The sequence below is a fragment of the Phalacrocorax carbo genome, chromosome Z (genome assembly GCF_963921805.1).
Source record: "Phalacrocorax carbo chromosome Z, bPhaCar2.1, whole genome shotgun sequence".
NCBI lineage: Eukaryota > Metazoa > Chordata > Aves > Suliformes > Phalacrocoracidae > Phalacrocorax > Phalacrocorax carbo.
In genome coordinates this window covers 23,287,781-23,306,202 of record NC_087548.1, presented here as the reverse complement: position 1 = coordinate 23,306,202, position 18,422 = coordinate 23,287,781, and the positions used below count along the sequence as shown (strand labels likewise).

The 18,422-nt window shown below is 37.3% G+C and overlaps 1 protein-coding gene across 3 annotated transcripts in view; it reads left to right on the top strand.

The window, feature by feature from the left end:
• ELOVL7 (ELOVL fatty acid elongase 7) overlaps nucleotides 1-17,620 on the top strand; it is a 31,048-nt gene extending 13,428 nt beyond the window's left edge. For all 3 annotated transcript variants that reach the window (XM_064438344.1, XM_064438345.1, XM_064438343.1), the window contains exons 2-8: nucleotides 5,432-5,525; nucleotides 7,230-7,420; nucleotides 9,775-9,855; nucleotides 10,257-10,313; nucleotides 12,092-12,197; nucleotides 15,041-15,177; nucleotides 16,454-17,620. In XM_064438344.1, coding sequence (XP_064294414.1) covers nucleotides 5,462-5,525; nucleotides 7,230-7,420; nucleotides 9,775-9,855; nucleotides 10,257-10,313; nucleotides 12,092-12,197; nucleotides 15,041-15,177; nucleotides 16,454-16,657 — 840 coding nt within the window. In that variant the 5' untranslated portion in view covers nucleotides 5,432-5,461 and the 3' untranslated portion in view covers nucleotides 16,658-17,620. The remainder of the gene's footprint in view (nucleotides 1-5,431; nucleotides 5,526-7,229; nucleotides 7,421-9,774; nucleotides 9,856-10,256; nucleotides 10,314-12,091; nucleotides 12,198-15,040; nucleotides 15,178-16,453) is intronic.
• Nucleotides 17,621-18,422: the final 802 nt, after the last annotated feature.

Sequence of the window (18,422 nt, the reverse complement as noted above, 5' to 3'; positions counted from 1 at the left end):
GTATTGTCATGTTCTCCAGTCTTTTGCTAAGAGTTCCCTGTAAAAGTAGCATGTCCATCTTTATAACAATTAGCTTTGCTCTCTAATGCAAATTCTTAACTTTAAGTGTTTTAAGTTCCCACTGAGTTTTAGCATTTGTTTTCTGGAGTGACAGAGCTTACATTAGACTGCTTAATTTTTCTTGGTTTTCTGTCATGTTCTTTTGATTCCTTTTTTTTTTCAGTAGCCATCAACATAAAACACTTGTTCTAGAATTACTATTTAGAAGCAAATCTTGAGATCTGTTTTAATATTTAAAAACTATGTAGGGGGAATAAATGAGCATCAAGAATGGCAAATATCTTTCATGTGGGTTAAGCAAAGGAGTGTGAGAACTTCTTGTTCTCTTTTAAAAATAAGGAATGTTTGAGGCATACCAGTAATTCCCATTACAAGAATCACGAATAGTTTTGTGTACTAGCTGAACTTGAGCACTTCCAACAACTTACTACCTACTACTTGTCATCATTAGACATTCTCGTATGGTTTGCTGTGGTATTTGTGGCATTTTTGGCTGGTGTAAATGATCTTATCTGCCCTTGCCCTTCCAGTACAGGTAATGGTCCAACTTGCAATGGGTTCTGCCAAGCTATATGCCTTACTCAGCTGCAGTTAGTGAGCTCCTTCAGCTGTCTGCTGAGCTGCAGGGAACTGGAGGCCAGCAAATGACTTTGCTCTTTTAGCACAGCCCTTTTCCTCCTTTGCCTCACTTATATCTTACACTTATTTTTCATAATGGCAAAGACACATTGTTTAAAGATGTCTTCAGAAAATATGTTAGTACAGCTGGCTTGAACGTAGGTGCACAATATTACTTCCACTGACATTTTTAAATTAAAAGGAAAAAAAAAAGGCACTTATTTCTTTCAAGAGCTGAGTATTTTCCATGTGTTTTAAAGATTATTTCAGTGCTTATTTTCCAAATGCATGTGCTTGAGAGGACTGTGTCTCTGTTCTTTAGAACTTTTCAAGCTGGACAGATAAGCTTTTATGACTGCATTTTTTTAAGTTTATGTAAATTGCTTCCAGGATGTCATTTTAAAAAACCCTAATTTTGAAAGTGACTATGCTGGTGTGACTTCTATAATTTTGAGAGAGTTTACTACAATCTAGACACTATTTGAAAAAGAAAACTCCCTACTGTTAGTGCATTTTAGTTGTGTTTTTAAATTTTGGTACATGCAAAAAGTGGAACATTGGAAATAAAAATCCTGATGTGCTGATTCTGTAAGTCCATTAGCAGGTATGTAAGCTAAATGTATATTTCCCTGATAGAACTGTGGCTATACAAACACTTACTGTGCAGGTGAGTTTACAGCATGGAGAACTAAAGTTATGTGTTTAACAAATGGCCTTCTCTGCCCCCAAGTCTTTGTCCCTTCAGGCTAAATATTTCCAGTCTCACATCTAGAGGATAAGTTCTGTAGACTTCAAAACTGCCAAACATGATGGAAGATTGTATTATGGTCAAAGCATTACCAGGTTACATCTTAACAACATGGTTGTACTGTAAAAAAGCAGTCCTTCAAAAATGGTTTGGTTTTTTGCTGAAGCACAACTGGTGGTTTATCTTGTGTGTGGGTACGTGGTTTTTTTACTCTTCTATGTAAAAAAAAGGTAAGCCTTGATGTTATTATTTTCCAGTGTGTATGAATTTCTGTGTGAAATAAGGGTAAGAGGACAAGAAAAAATACATTCCGTGTTGCTATTAACTCTACTTGTAGGTAGTTAACAAACAAAAAATCCTGAAAACCTAACAGTAACGCAAACAATTGTTCTTAGAAATGGACTTACAAAGGAAAGCTAGGTAGCTAGTTAAGATAATAAGTAGAACTGTAAAGCACATTGAAAGCGAAGTAGTAGTGTTATATATGAAAGTTGATTTTTAAATCTAACTGTAGAAAAGTTTTGCATAGCACTGTCTTTCTTGCAGACATTACTCGTACTCTCAAAATAATGAGTTTTAACTTATTGTAGTCTGCTGACCTTCAGATTCAGGGTAATTGATCAGTCAGTATGTCTGTGTGGTGAGGCTGTGGCAGCCCCCTGGCTGGTACATCCTTCTCTCAAGGACAGTAACTGAACTGCAAAAACTGTAAAAGTTTAGCAGCTGGTGTGGAATTGTGTCTTGCTTGGTTATGAACAGAAAATAAACCTTGAAGGCTAAGAGCCTGTGCTGTCTTAGCTCTTGTAAAATGTTTTAAAAGGTGAAGAGCTGCAGGTGCTAGGGTCAGGGGACATGGCACAAATGCCACTCAGTATGGCAGGGGCTGGGAAGCAGGAGGATTTGCTGTTTTCAGCGGCTGCCTTTCTACTACAAGCAGAAACAGTCTATTGGTTTATCTGGTTCGAGATAAAAAGCTTGCTTTTGGTCCCAGTGCCTAGCAGGCATAAAAGCTGCTGTTTAAACACCGACAGCACGTTTGGCTGACTCCTAATGCAAAATTAAAGTCGTGTCAACAAGTCAAGTGGATAATTGTAAAGAATTGTCTGTTTGTGAGGTTGCATTTGTCGGGATGAGAGGTTTGCACTGTAAGAGGAAGGAAAAGTCAATCAACACCCCTAAGCCTGTAATAAATAGCAATTCATTTTGAGCCAGCATCCATGTAGAATTTTCTGGATTTTTGAGAGTGTGTTTTGAAGCGGTGGTTTGTTTAACTTAAGTTTTGGTCAGCATGTTGAGAGAGCCAGTCTGAGTTCCAGTAACATCTTCATCAGGATGAGAGCAGGAAAACTGACTGGCAGGGAAATCAGTAAGCTATTCTTATTTAATCAGTTCCTCAATAATATAGTGTGATTATTTGCATTCAGTGAGTATATTGAAATATTGAGCCATACTGTGCACAAGGTGTCTGTAGGCTTTGGTAGAGTATCGTTGTAACCACTGAACAAAGTACCTTGTTTGCCATGCCTTGTCTCTTGATAGACTATTCTCATGAGACTGAAATGGGAAGAATACTGGATTTTAAGGATAACTTATTATAAATATTTTATTTAAAATAGATTTATTACAAAGTACAGATTTTTAACGCTTGCCCCTGGCACCAGCTACATACAACTGAGTTGCCTGGCTGTCGTAGTTAGGCAGTCTGAAGTATCTGCAAGACAGGGTTGGCCTTACATATGTTTGATATCATCCAACGTTTGGTTTACGGAGCAAGGTGGCAGGGATATTTATAATTTGTCTGTAACCATAAAAATCTTTTCTCTCATGTGATTGCTAGTGCCAAAAGGAAGAGGACCGCTCAAGTTTCCACTAGAAAAGGAAGAGCATATCCTCTGCTGCTTCTTCTTTTGCCAGCACCTTTATAAATATACAGCTTTGTAGCAAACACCATAATATGTACACAGGGCATGTGAAAACGGTCAGCATAAAGGCAGTGACATTGGGTTGGGAAATGCTGATGATGGAGCATGGTATTTCTGAAAAATGTGAACTTTGAAGAGACTTACAGAGGGAATCTTTTTTGAACATGAAATTGGTGGTGATTGCAAATGTTCAGATGCACAGGACAGAAAAGCAAGCAGGAAAACAAGGGGTAGCAACATGAGAATTGGGAGGAGGTAGATCAGATGAACTCTAATGAAGGCAGGCTTGTCTGTGTTGCATCTTGTAATGAAGGGTGGGTGTAGTGTAGTCCAAGGTGCCTAAACACTCCTATGAAATGGCAGTGACCAGGAGGTACTTGTAGAAGTGGAGATAAGGGTGAAATTATTTTTCCGAAATGTTAAGGTGAGGAGGGATGAGATGATGATAGTGGGGAGATCTGAGGAGAGAGGCCCATTGTGAGGGCAGAACTGTTTGGCCCATCATAAGGGCAGAACTGGCTCGCCAAACCTGCAGCTAGCTTGTCCTGGGGGAGATGCAGAAGGGCAGCCAGCAGAAAGCTGCTGGTTTTCAAAGTGTGCTGCAGCCTGGACTAACAAAGGTGAATACTCCACAGGGGTATGGAGAGAAATTGTATGGCAAAGTAAAACACTGAGTGGGAAGAGAAAGCTCAACATGCGCAACCATTGTGCTGCTGCAGCCAAGAAGACCAACAAGATGCTGGGTTGCATCAAAAAGGGCATTGCCAGCAGGGATAAAGAAGTCATCATCCTGCTCTGCTCAGCACTGGTCAGGCCACACCTGGAGTACTGTGTACAGTTCTGGTCCCCGCTATACAAAAAGGATGTGGCCAGGCTGGAAGGGGTCCGGAGAAGGGCCACCAGGATGATCAAAGGACTGGGAAGCTGCCACACGAGGATAGGCTGGGAGAGCTGGGTTTGTTCAGCCTTGAGAAAAGGAGGCTCAGAGGGGATCTCATCCCCATGTACCAGTACTTAAGGGGCAGCTACAAAGAAGAGGGAGACTCCCTTTTTAAAAGGAGTCAGGTGGAGAGGACAAGGGGGAATGGACACAAGTTGCTCTTGGGGAGATTCCGATTGGACACAAGAGGGGAATTCTTCACAGTGAGGACAGTCACCATTGGAATAGTCTCCCCAGGGAAGTGGTTGACTTGGCCACATTGGACAGTTTCAAGATTTGGCTGGACAGGGTGCTGGGCCATCTTGTCTAGACTGTGCTCTTCCTAGAAAGGTTGGACTAGATGATCCTTGAGGTCCCTTCCAACCTGGGATTCTGTAATTCTGTGAAATGTGTTGGGATTTTTAAAAAGTGTTTTCTAGGGACAATGAGGCAGGGAAAGGGCTGATAAGTACTTGATTTTTGAGCAAAACTCAGTATTTACATAAGCATACTTTGAAATTTTTTACATATGTAGGTGGTGCTGCATGCAAACTGGATGTGCTGGATAATTTTTGTAAGTTAAAGGTATTACCAGTGGTGCTATGACACTTATGATCCTGATGTGGAAACAGTTGATTCATCAGAGTGTGATTTGCATACTAATTATGACATAGCTAATTATTGTATTTAAAAGGAGTATGCAGACATATTGGTACCTTTCTTCCTTCCTGCCTACCTTAGAAAAAATTCTTAGTTAGAAAATTAAAATTTTTAATAGTAATTGTTGCAAGGTTATACTTCATGTATCAGTGGCTTGGACTTCAAGTGAGGATGGTAATAAAAATGAATGTAAGTATCTGCTCTTTATATTTCCCCTTAACTGTAATGTTAAACACAGCATGGTTATTTGAGATAATGCTCTATGGCACAGAAGCACCTTGTTTGGTATGTAAAGGTTACAAAATCATACTGTGCATAACAGCTCAGCTATAAATTGTCCCCAAGCATAGTGCAATGTGGTCAGCTAATGCTCCCTGATCTGTATTTCACATGTAGTGCTTTGTTATCCCTCGCTATTTTTTCCATTCTGTTTCCTGAAAATCTTTTCCAAAATCAGTTTATTTTATTATTTACATATTTCTGTTTTGGTTTGTTTTCCTGCAGGCAGCATCATAAAATCTTAATAAAGTGAAAATGGCTTTTAGTAATCTGACATCAAAGGCTGTACTCCTGTATGATGAATGGATTAAAGATGCCGGTGAGTCATTTAAATCTAAAACTTACTAACTTTCAATAATTTTGAATAGCAATGTGTAGCTTTTCTAGGTGGACTGTTCATGAACTTAAAGCAGCTTTGTCTTTCCGTAAATCTTTCTAAGACTTGCCAGATTACCTATTGACATTTTTAACTATAAAGAGCAGACTAGTTTCTGCATTTTAAAAAAGGAAAAAAGGAAAACTCAGCTAGTTTATGGGTATAACCTCAGACTAAATACAGAACCATCACTGTCTGCACTTTAAGAGTTTCTGACTTGCCTGAATATATAGTTTGTTTTTCCTCTGTTGCTGAGTGTAAAGCTTTAACTCTTTTTCATTATTGAACAATGGTATTCTATCAGTTTATTGAGCTTAGGTGCATGGTGTTACTGTATTTTGCTGTTGCAAAGTTAAAGAAATAAAAACCATGATAAGTTACAGTATCTTGAAATTAATCCTCAGAGTAACTAACTCTGTCATAGTTCTGTTTTGAAAAGCAATATTACTCTCTTGTTGGAGCTGCTATGAGGATATTAAACACGCTTTGCTTTAATGTTGCTGTTCTGTAGTTCTGCACGCTTATGAAAAAAAGACAGAGAAGATACCAAGTTTGAGGTTAAGATCCATCAGTCGCAGTGCTTGAATGTTGAAAATTACTGACTTGAGACATTTGGCCATGAATTAAACCCTCAACAAAAATTGCAGTCATATAATGTCACCCCCAAAATACAGCAGCAAACCATGAAGGCAGCAGTTTACTGGGTGAATGGTTAAATGTGGGGTCATTCAGAAATCAATCTTACAAAAGTCAGTTTATGAAAACGAAAAATATATGTATTAAAAATACATTAAGTTCATATCAGCTCTCCTCCTTATGGAGAAATGTGGAAGTCTCTGGTGATCTGGGACTCAGTGACAAACCACAGAAGGGTGCAGTGGCATCATGGTGAAGCTCAGAGGGAGTGCCTGCCAGCCTCAGCTGCGGAGACAGGGAGCAGGGCGTGCAGAGGAGGACTCTCTGCAATACTTCTGTCTGGGATAACTGGGAATGAACTTGCAACACTTGCCATTTGGAGGCTTGCAATGTGAAAGTGTGTGTTTCATGGTGCTGTGAAAGTGATGAAGTGTCTGGACTGAATAGGCACAAGCCTCAAGTACTGAGCTATGAATCTAACTGGTGGGACAGAAGGTCTTCTAACTTTAAAATCCCCATACTTATTATGTCTAATGTCGACCTGCTTATAAAGCTCGAGGATCTTGAAAAGTGGGGCTACTCCCCATCTGTGACTTGAACTTGTGAAATAAGGTTCATGCTTTTCCAGAAGAATGAAGTCTCATGTGGAAATGCAGCCTCAGTGATCTGCTTGTGCATCGCCTTTCTGTGCCGCCCTCTGAGCCCTGCTCGTGTGCAAAAACAGACTTTTCACGAAGGACAGCTCTAGACCAAAAATCGTGTCACTCATGATCCTGTGTCTCTTCTTCACTACATGTGAAGAATTGATGTTAAAAGAAGCATTGATTCCTACAGGTGCTAAATCTTGTTATCTAGTCAGTTTGGATTTGAGGTGAATGGACTCAGAGGCATGATCAGGGACAGCAAAACCTAAAGTATTAAGAATTATTAAGTATCTTTCTGAAGCTGTTTTAGGATTTAGGAAATACTGGAAAAATCTGATTTCTGTTTTTTTTCTTCCCCCCTTGCCAGATCCAAGACTGGAAGGCTGGCCACTCATGTCTTCACCTTTCCCAACTACCTTTATCATTGGAACCTACATTTATTTTGTCACTTCTTTGGGACCCAAACTAATGGAAAATAAAAAGCCTTTTGAACTCAGGCAGATAATGGTGTTTTATAATTTCAGTGTGGTAGCCCTCTCTTTATATATGACTTATGAGGTAAGTACTACTTTTATTTGTAATGTATTTAATTATTTTGTCTTGAACTATCCTTGTACTGACTTTTAATAAACCTATTAGTATTATTCCGACTCTGCAATTCTCAAAAAACTATTATACTGATTGTTATAATTATGTTCTGCCAAGCAGTATGCTGAAGTAATTGAGCTGATACTTGGAAAAAAGGGAGTAAGTCATACCTAGAAAGAAGGATTGTAAAATATTTTGTGTCACTTTTAATTTTGTAAATTATATATAATTCTTATAACTTGATTTAATTTCCCTGGGCTGTAGGACATAAAGCAGACAATGTGTTTTTCTTAGTTTGGTGTAATTGTTTCTGTCCTACTACGTGATAGTTAACGCTACGCAGTCAAACACTGCGTAGAGCTTGTTTACTGTGGAATAATCTTCAGCTAGATCTGCCTTTTAAAGGACAGAAGTTAACAATATCTAATTTGGGCATCTTCACTGTTTTTTTTAAACAAACAAATAAAAAAACCCCACAAACAAACCAAAGAAACCCCCAAAACTCAGACCATGAAAGTCTTTAGCATTGATTTTCTTCCCCCTCCCCCAAAACCAGTAAATGTTCTTTCTCTCAGAAGGAATGTTGAGATTTTGCTGTAGTTCAGAACTCAAGCAAATGTTAGACTTTAAGAGTGGAAAGCCTGATGAGTTGTATAACGTTATGGGTTGAATGACCTAAAAATCCTTAACCGTGAATGGTATAGACTATGTAGAAGCGTTAATTTAGAACCTGAAGCCTTAAGATAGCTAATGTCTGGGTTTTTTGGTTTGGGTTTTTTTTGTTGGCTGGTTTGTCGTTTTTGAAAGGGTAGCCATTTAACAAAAGTATTGTGTGAATAATAGCCTCATACATTTGCTTGCTGAAGCATCACTGTGCTAGAACTGACCCTCTTTGCGTTAAATCTGGCTATTTCAGGTTTGGTTTGACAATTTTTCATTACCAGTTTGCCGTTGTGCTGAATGGTCAGGATACTTTTCAGTTAGCTCAATTGCATAAATTTCATCATGAGTTACAGTGAACTGCTTGACATTTATTAAATGTTAATTTATTACATGTTAAAACAGCACTCTAAAAAAGGCAGTGCAGCAGCAGCTACTTGGTGTCATGACTGTGTGGAAAGCGGTGGGCAAGACACATGTTTGCTATTTAGACTTTTTTTTTAAATTGCCAAACTTCCTTTTGTGATTTGGTAGTAAGCTTGGTTTTGGTTATAAACCTCAAACAAAAAATTAAACTTCTTTAAGTGTCTGACGCTAACACAGTGTTCAATTGATCTGCTGTCAAGACTTCTATGTTACAATTTCATGAAAGAATACGTGAATAGGGTGTAACAGATTGGATTTCTGATACTGTCTACCGCTCAGCAAAAAGCTGATTCTTTCCCTCTTTGGATCCAAGCCATTTGGTGGGTGCTTTAGTATTGTGCTGTCTTGGTGGTGTTTCAAATCTTGTTTTATTTAAGCAACTGATTCTTTCAGGAAGTTAAACGGGCTAACGCCCTCCATCTGTTAAGAGAGCTGAACCTCCTGTCGTGCATGAGTGGATGAAATGATCAGTGGACGAGAAGCACTTTATAAACACCTGTAAGATACAGTAGTCCTAGTGGCTGGCAGGGGAATGAGCTAAGTGTAATAATAACAATGCTGCTCTTGTCCAAGCATTAATATATCCCAAGAGACAAGATTAAATTATATTTGTTACAGTCCTTTGGTCGTTTGTGTGCTCTCAACTGTAAAACTCTAGCTTCTCATCACTCATATTAGTGAAAGAGTAATTGAACCATGCTGTTTAATTAAGCAAAATTTTAGAAACTATGATACTAAAAACAGTGTATATTGATTCATGCCTTGTCTTTAATGGTATTAAGCCATGTGTTCTGTCGTGTTAGTTTTCTTTCAGTATTAAGGTGCTATGCTGCTTTCTTTCCAGTATTAAGATGTTTGGCTATGATAGCCATTTTCAAAAAATTTCAAAATGTTTGATTTGGTTTTGTGGTCTGGTTTACACCATAAGTTGCTTTTTTAACATTGGCTTTGAGACGTAGCTGGTTTTCCTCTTCGGTTAGTAATGCTGTGATAATGGGTGTAGGAAGAATTTCTTGTCCATAGGCATAGTCCTGGAATTAGAAATTCACTAATCTGCAACAGCAGAGGATTTTATGGTAGCTAGCCCACACAGAGGTAGGTGATCGAGGGGGTTGCTGATTAAACGAGTTTTTAATATTGTTTTCCCTCCTGCTGAGTGATTGCAAAATTAATCTGAAATTAATGAATTTTTCAAAAGACAAAATAAATATTTGCCTTTTCCCTTTTCTTTGCGCCAGTTTCTTATGTCGGGTTGGGCCACAGGGTACTCATTCCGGTGTGATATCGTTGACTACTCAAGGTCACCTACAGCTCTAAGAGTAAGTCACCAGACACAAAGCTGAATTGTTGTGCTACACTGACTTTGTTTTTAGAAATGCTTTTTGAACAACCAAGTGCAGTACTGTAGAGTGGAATGCACTAAATGGAAATGCCCTCTTGCATAACGTAGAGCATGTGAGCTAACTGGAGGGGTTGATTGGGAGAAAGAGGGAGGCACAGTATTTGTTGACTTGTTCTTTGTTTTAAAATTCCTTCAGGATTAAAAAATATTTTGTTTTTAAAGTAAAACCAAACAAACTGTACATTTAAATATTTCTGTCAACCTTGTGATCCTACTTACTTGTCCCAATACTTTTTTATATGGTTATTTTTCCTGCAGCTGCTTAGTTTTATGTATGACTATTGTGATTTGACCATTTTTGGTTTTTAACTCTTGCAGATGGTACGAACTTGTTGGCTTTACTACTTTTCCAAGTTCATTGAATTATTAGACACTGTAAGTATTTGTAGCGTAATCAGAGAAGTAGTGATGTTTCCTTTTCACAGTAGAAGAACCAGTGCTGTTGGGGACTGGGAGCATAAATTGCTTTTTATTTAGCCATCCGATCTTCAATTCTTGGAATACCATCAAGGTGTTTACCAATGTCTCCTTTCATCTTATTGTCCCATTACACTGCCATTCTTTGATTATCAGGAAAAATACTAATGAGGGAACACACCTTTAAAAATTTAGGAAGCCCTGATAACTTCTGTTAAACAGCTGAATACACTAATCTGTTGTGCTATGGCAATGCTTGTTTCAACACTGCAGATAAGAAACAGCGTTGATCATGCTGAATTTTTTTTTCGTGTCATCTTCAGATTTTATCTTTCATGTTAAGAATGTTTGTATCAGCACCTCTGAATGCCGCATAAATTGGTATACCTACCTGCTCTAAATTAATGTGTATGCTTTGGGGGTCATGACTCTAGCTGTGTTTGATATGACTATAACTCTAACCTGTTTCAAAGAAAGTCTGAGCAGCAACGCATTGAAGCAGAATGCACAACTCATTGCCAGCAGCCATCTGCCTTCCCCTCTTCCTGCGGCCAACACCTAGTAGGGTGCGTTTAGCTATTCTGAAACCAGCTTCTGGGTGTTGGAATCAGCTGCGATTTCATTTGCCTGTTCTGTGGGGCACAACAGTGGTTATTCAGGACCTGACTCATGAGCAGTTAGGAAGCTCTACAACATGAGAGCAATGTTAGCCATCTAACTTTCATCTGCAAATACTCATGATTCAATACTGGAAGATCTTACTGACTGAGCCAAATGGAATGGTAATGGAAGGGCCAGGAATGCTAAAACTGGACAAGCCTGACAAGTTTAGTCCTCTATTTACCTTTACTGGTTAGTCAGCTCCTTTTTAATTAGTCCTGGGCCTGAAAAATTATTTTTTTAAGAAATGTGTTGTGTTTGAATGCACCTAGTCAGGTACCTGTTTCTCAGCAGATTTTTGGATTTATCACAAAAGTAATTTCTTAGCTGTATTTAAGTTAGCTGTTTCCAGAAGTTTTCCCTGGCACACCAGACTTCTCTTCTGCATTCCTTTGCTTGTCATTTAATACTACCCTTTGCATGACCTGACTTCTCTCTACACAGTTTTCTTGCTCTGTTTTCCCTTAACACTTCCCTCAATGTCTGTCCTTTTAAAATGTGGCCCATCGGTATCAGTTAAGAATACCTACGTGTATTCTGTCCAATTTTGCCTTTTTCCAATGGTAGCTAAGTCAGTGTTCATAATAAACTAATAATGAAATTATTTTGTTTATTTAATTTATAATGAAATGAATGAAATAAATACAGAAATGCTTTTTCTGTAACTTAATATTTTCTACTGTCTCTATCTGTTGGTAGTCCTTTGGTTAATTTTCTCAAATGGCCTTGCTTTTGTAGTTCAGGGAACTTAAAATCAGATGCTTCTAGATACTTACCCATCCAAGCAAGTCCATCTTATGCTGTCTGTTGCACACATAGGTGATGGCTGAACCTTGGACATTTGCTTTTGAAGCTTGCCCTGGCTTTTGAGACTCCACAGGTGGATTTTACGTACTGATTTTTTTGAAAACTAGCCTGCATATCCAAAGCCTCAGTTTCTTCTCCCAAGACTGCAACTATGAAGAGTTTTTAAATGTATAGTAGTGAGCAGCCAGCACTGTTGCATACAGTCTTCTGTAAGTATGTTGGGCCCAATTATCTCCTGTAACATTCTGTTCATTAAAAATCTGTTTCAGATATTTTTTGTGCTGCGTAAGAAAAACAACCAAGTTACATTCCTGCATGTCTTTCATCATTCCATCATGCCATGGACCTGGTGGTTTGGAGTCAAATTTGCTGCAGGTAGTGGAGAGAGAGTTTAAGTTGTACATATCCTCTGGTAGTAAAAGTTAACTATGCTAGACAAAAATACTTAAAGAACAGAATTAAAAATCTTGCAGACATCACTGCTTTTAAATTGGGATATCTCTAGTATTTTGTGGAACATCTGAGATCACCATGATTATTTAAATGGGTGTGGAGTATTCATTTTTTCCTATTTGATAGCATTTTGTGCGGTGTTTTTTTTCTTGGGGGGGGTGGGGTGGGGAGAGTGGGGGAACGGGGAGGAAGGTGCAGAGGAGAGAGCAAAGAGCATTATCACATGAAAAAGAGATGTGGCTGCAAAATCAGACATGCTAGGGGACACATATGAGGCAGATAACTCTGTTGAAACTACTCCAAAGCCATATGTCCTCCCGAAATATAAGAATGGAGTTGGAGGGGAGGACTGTGTTCTCAGGTTTTTTGCCTGTTTTAGGTAGCATAATTGGTGTTTATTTACATCTAATACTTTGGCTTTCACAAAGCTACAGAAATATTTTCTGGACCTTACTTATTACAGAAACTTATTTGAATTGTACAGAATTGAAAGTTTGTCCACTTCTAGGTTACCTTCACTTTTTCCTTTCCTGCTCTGTGTCTGTGTGCATAGATACATTAATATAGCTAATTATTCTATTAATCTAATTAATCTATTTAATAATATAACTAATAATGTTGTATTATTAGTGTGCACCACTAACATGTAGCTTGCCATGAGAATAACATAATAAGCACAGAGTGGAGAAATGCACATTCATCTAATAGTTCATCTCTAGGAGGGTGTGGGGTTTCTTTCAGGAGTTTCTACCAAGAAATAGATTTGTTTTGTACATATTTCTTCTCATGTTCTCTCTGGCATGTTTTTTTTTTTCTCCCAGAAAATTGGTGACAAATTGATGAAGAGAACCATTGCTTATTAAATCTGATTTGTTGCTGTCTGTTTTATGAATACAAAAATAAGACCTGGAAGCAGTCCAGATTTGTAGAGAGGATCTTTTGAACGTGTACAGTGTGCAAATTATCCTAGTGTATAAAAGGATATACTTCTGCTTTTTTTGATGAATTTCTGTTTTAGGAAGGTGGTGTCTTGATCATTTCTTTCTCAAATGTTGATGAGTAACTGGTATTTTAAGTTAATGATGAAATTCTGAACAGTTTTCTCAGCATACAGTTCAGTGTGTTCACAGATTTGCCACATAAAAAAGCCCCAAACCCAGCAAGTAACAGCCCCTCCTTTTCAACCTTGAAAAGTTTCCATTTATATGTGATTAACTTTCTGCCTTTTATCTGCACATCGGATCAGTATACCAGCTACAGGCTTCTGATTTTGCATCAGATTCACATTTCCCATGAGATAATTTGACAGATACTTTCAGCAAAGTGTGCAAGAACTGTTTTGTCCTCTGCTAGTAATAGTCCCTCATAATCATGTAGAGCTGTGTTTATTCCTACAACTCTATTGCTTATCTTTAAGCTAATCTTTCCAAATACTGTTCTGTTTGACAACTTAAATTTTTTTTCTAAGAATTTCAGTCCTGCTGATGATTATCTTGTATTCCGTTTCATCACTGTTTGTCCTTCTCAATAGTTTGAATGGAGATGCTGATTGTTCTCTGATCTGATGTTTACAGGAAATGGTAAAATGGTGCTTATGTATGGTGTAGCTTTTTGGAGCATATTTTTGTACTGTTGATTAGGTTGTTTTTTCTTTTCTTTTCTCTGCTTTAACTATTTATTTTTTTCTTTTGAATGTTCATTGTGCAAGCCAAAGAAAGTATGTACATTTGAACTGTAAGAACACTCAAATTATTTTTAAAAATACGTAGAGCTAAATTTCAAAGAAAGTTTGCAATCACAGCTGGAGGAGTTCTATCAAGCTGGAATATTAGTGTGAGCTACTAAAATCACAATAATTTTTGTTTTTAACTTTAATGATTCTTAATGGAAAACTGGTGCTTTTTTCTCACTAAATGCCTGCTTTTATGTCATCTTGTTTTCTTCCTGATGCTCACTATTTTTATGTTCATATTTCTCTTAAAAATACTTTTCTGTCTGCCACTTCTTGAATCATTTTTACCTATAATTTCTTCTGTTCATTAAAATAAAATCACTTTGTGCAGGATCATCTAACTCCATAGTTGATCCAATGGAAAAGGAAGTATTTCCTTACTTTGTGAAATGTTCCTATCTTACCAGTTTCAGTCATGACTTTGCCCCAAATAGGGCTACTTGGCCTTAAATTTCCTCTTCACTAAGTATGGTTTTGAGATGGACAATGGATTTGTGAGACCCTCACTTAGGTCATGATTACAAAATCTTACTGTCTGAAACTGTGATTCTTTTCCTGGGAATCTGGAAGTCTGCTGGGGAGGGAATTATTGCTCATCCTCTAGAGCTTTGCCAAGTTCATCATGATGCCTAGAGGTATAAAACAGGAGGAACACTGTTTCTACTGAATTCTCTGTATCTCCGTAACACATATGCTTTGATAAAAAAAAAAAAAATAATTACCACACACACACACCCCTCCCCCCCACCCACTCCCGAATGAAAAATTACACTAAAACCTTTTACAGATAATTAGAACAGCTAGGTTTTATTACTGGTTTGGAAATGCTTAGATAAGCTTTTTCTGAGAAAGGAAGCTGATGCGATATCTCGGAATTGGTGTTGACCCAATTCAGGTTAAATACCTTGACAGTTTTAATGAAAGTCTGTAGGGTGTTGTGGTATGTGTTTTTTTTCAAACCAAACTACTAGGATGTGAGGAGGCTTTCAAAATATGTGACGCAATAATACTACTGTGTTTTGTTTTTCTACAGGTGGTTTAGGAACATTTCATGCTTTGCTGAACTGTATTGTCCATGTTGTCATGTACACTTATTATGGAATCTGTTCTTTGGGACCAGCCTATTATAAATATTTGTGGTGGAAAAAATACATGACAACTATACAACTTGTGAGTAACTTTGTTTGATGTACATACCTCTCAGAAAGCTCATTGTGCCTAACACAGACTTCATAAAATACATTTGTACTTTTTGTATGTTCATGTGTGTAGCTTACCGTTCATATAAGGTTTACTGATGTTTTGAGTAAAGCGAAAGTTGTGACCTCCCCTCAGTTATATACTTAAATCTGCTGACTTCAGCATTCACTGTAATCACAGATTTAGACATATGACCTTTTCATTTATGCAGTACTTTGAAATTATCTTTACGAAACTGATTGCCTGTATAAAAGTTATTAGATTGTGATTTTACACCAAGAGAATATAATTAATGTACAGAATACGCATGTGACTACTAGTGATGATAGGGAAAAAGTATTTCTTCAGCATTTCATGTCTGTTCTTTCACAGAAAATGTGTGCATGTAAAGAATTCATCTCTCTCTCACTCAGAGCATTAAAAAACCACTGTTGCGGTAATTACAATTAAGTGTTTTATCAGCATTAGATCACTTTGGAAAGGTTACTGCTCTGGGTGACTTTTCATGCCTGGCTTTTTTAATAGCTGAAATTTCAAAATTCAGCTTCTGATTAAACAACTAGTTTAGCCTCAGCAAGGATGCTGATGGAGGAGGGAAAGGAGCTGGGAGAAGCAGCCATGCCTGGCTGCTTGCACCAGGTCTGATGTTAATAGAATAGTTCATGTAACCATGTGTAACTGAACAGTCTAGCTTGAATATTTATAACTTAAAGTCTTTTTGTCTTGGTGGCACTACCAGTGGATTATTAACTTGGAGTTCATTTGGAATTTTTTTAATCATCCATTAAATTGTTTTTTGGGACCTGTGGACCTCTGTGTCATATGCTAGTGTGCAAGGAAGGTGGGAATTCATGCTCACCAATCCTATAACGGTCACCTTTTTGTTTTTCTGCCTAATTTTTCTGCATGAGCCTCCCATTTGTCAGAGGTCAAACACTTTTTGTTCTTCTCTGAAGTGGATGAGGCAAATTCCCATTCTCCTAGTATGGGTTTCTCAGTGCTGCCTGTAATTAAATTTGTTCCAGGACTTTTCTTTCTTTACTCTGTGAAAATACTTTTCGGTGGAGTAACATTTTGGGAGAGGGGCTCTAAAGGTGCAACTGTAATTTTAAAAAGCACCCCCTGCCCTGGCCCCGCAACACCTTCTATTTTTCTGTATGCAAGTTATGCTGAACTTTTTAAAACTTCTGTAATAAGTTTGTCATGTATTTAAAAAGTATTTATTTTCTTCACCTTTTTCCTCCAGGTCCAGTTTATTATGATTACAGTCCATATAGGACAAATCTATTTCATGGAAGATTGTCCGTACCAGTATCCAATTTTCATGTTTATTATTTGGCTGTATGGCTCTATGTTTTTAGTCTTGTTTCTCCACTTCTGGTACCACGCTTACACGAAGGGACAAAGACTACCGAAGATGGCAAGAAATGGAATCAGCAAAGATCAGTGAAACAAACTCTTGTCTATAAAAACCAGAAAGTGAATATGTCAATGTGGAAACTTGCACTACTTGACAATCAAGATATTTAGGTGCACACACTACATGGTGTATATTTTGTATGTTTTTTCCATGACAGAATTTGTATTTTTACTTTAAGTTATTTGGGATTCAGAATTCAGGGGGTGGGAGGAGCAGTGTGGATCTGTAATTAACAAAAAAAAAAAAAATTTTTTTCAAAAACTTGTTTGTTTATCCTGTAAGAAATGAATGAATAGATGATTGCTATCTAGAAGATGTATGAAAATAAAGATATTCATCTGGAAAATCAGAATTTGTATGACAAGTACTGAGTACTTTGAACACAAAGGGGAAAAAATGACTTCACCTTAAATGTTGTAAGTTGTTGAGACTGTCAGCTGCATTTTCTTAAAAGAATTAATCTTTTAACAGAAGTACTGTTTATAGAATAAAGGTTATTATTAATATAGTTGATACATAAACATTGTTACATGTGTTTACAAACTATATTACTTTAAAGAAAGGAATGTATGTTAATCTGTCAAGGTATGGTGTTTTATTTGAAGACCACAGATTTTGGGGTATACTCTCTGTTACTAAGAACTTAATTCATTTCACATTCTACTCACTTGAACATTATTCTAGGTGTTGGAAACATACTAATTTGAGGATTTTCTGAACTGTCTTGTAGTGTAATGACAAAAACATCATACTGATTTGTTCACCAAAGTAGCCTAATATACTTCTTACTCAGTGTATCTATGGATGTATTTTGATATTGGCAGCCTAGGCTGCTTAGGGGGGAAAAAAAATCTTGTAATTCAATAGCCAAAATCTTAGTCCTCAAATGAGTTAAAAAAATTTTTTGTGATTGAAGCCTAAGTATCACCTAGCATGATTGTACTGTGCTTTATTTTATTTCCATTATCTATTGAAATACATGCCTAGAAAGATTTTTCTGCTGTTTTTTCATTATTATTATTATTGTTTTTAACAACTTTAACCTCAAGTTTCTCCATTAATAGCACCAGTTACCTTGTCTGGAACTAGGCAAAATGATATGTGACATTTTCTGAGCTGCTGAGTGTTGGGCAGGCAGGGGTGACAGGGCATGACTCCAGTCTGTGTAGAATTAACTAGTATGTTGTTTTCCATGGTTAGGCAGATTGTTAGGGTCACACATGTATAGACATCAAAACCTAGTTGTTTGTATGCAAGATACTTTTGTACTGTATGAATTAAGGAATTGGTGCATGCAACAGACCTGTAAATGAGGATTTAAAGGAGTTTGAATGAATGGTACCTTTAAAAGTACTGGGTTTTACTGTGTTCACTACTAATGGAAAGGAAGCTTGCAGTATTTGCTTTTGTGCTTGATCGATCTGTGGGATTTTTCAAATAGCCAAAACTTTGAGGCAGGCTTTAATTGCCTCCCTGTTGTACAATTCCAAGAAAGTGAGTTTTGTTACCTGAATTCTTTTATGAGAATACTGACATTTAGTGTGCCTTGTTAATGCTGAGAGAATTTCAGCTTTATCTTGGACATGAGTTGCAACTAATTTCTTATGAGATTACATACAAATTTTCTTCATAAAACAAATAAAAACATGTTTTATCTTTCCACTATTTAATCCCTGTAGCTATTAACTGTCATGGCAGACTGAAATGAGATCCCAGAAAGGATTTGGATGGCTTGAGATGTTTGATCCTGGAATTCTCAGTGCTGAGTTTTGGCTTCCTGACAGTGCATGCAGAG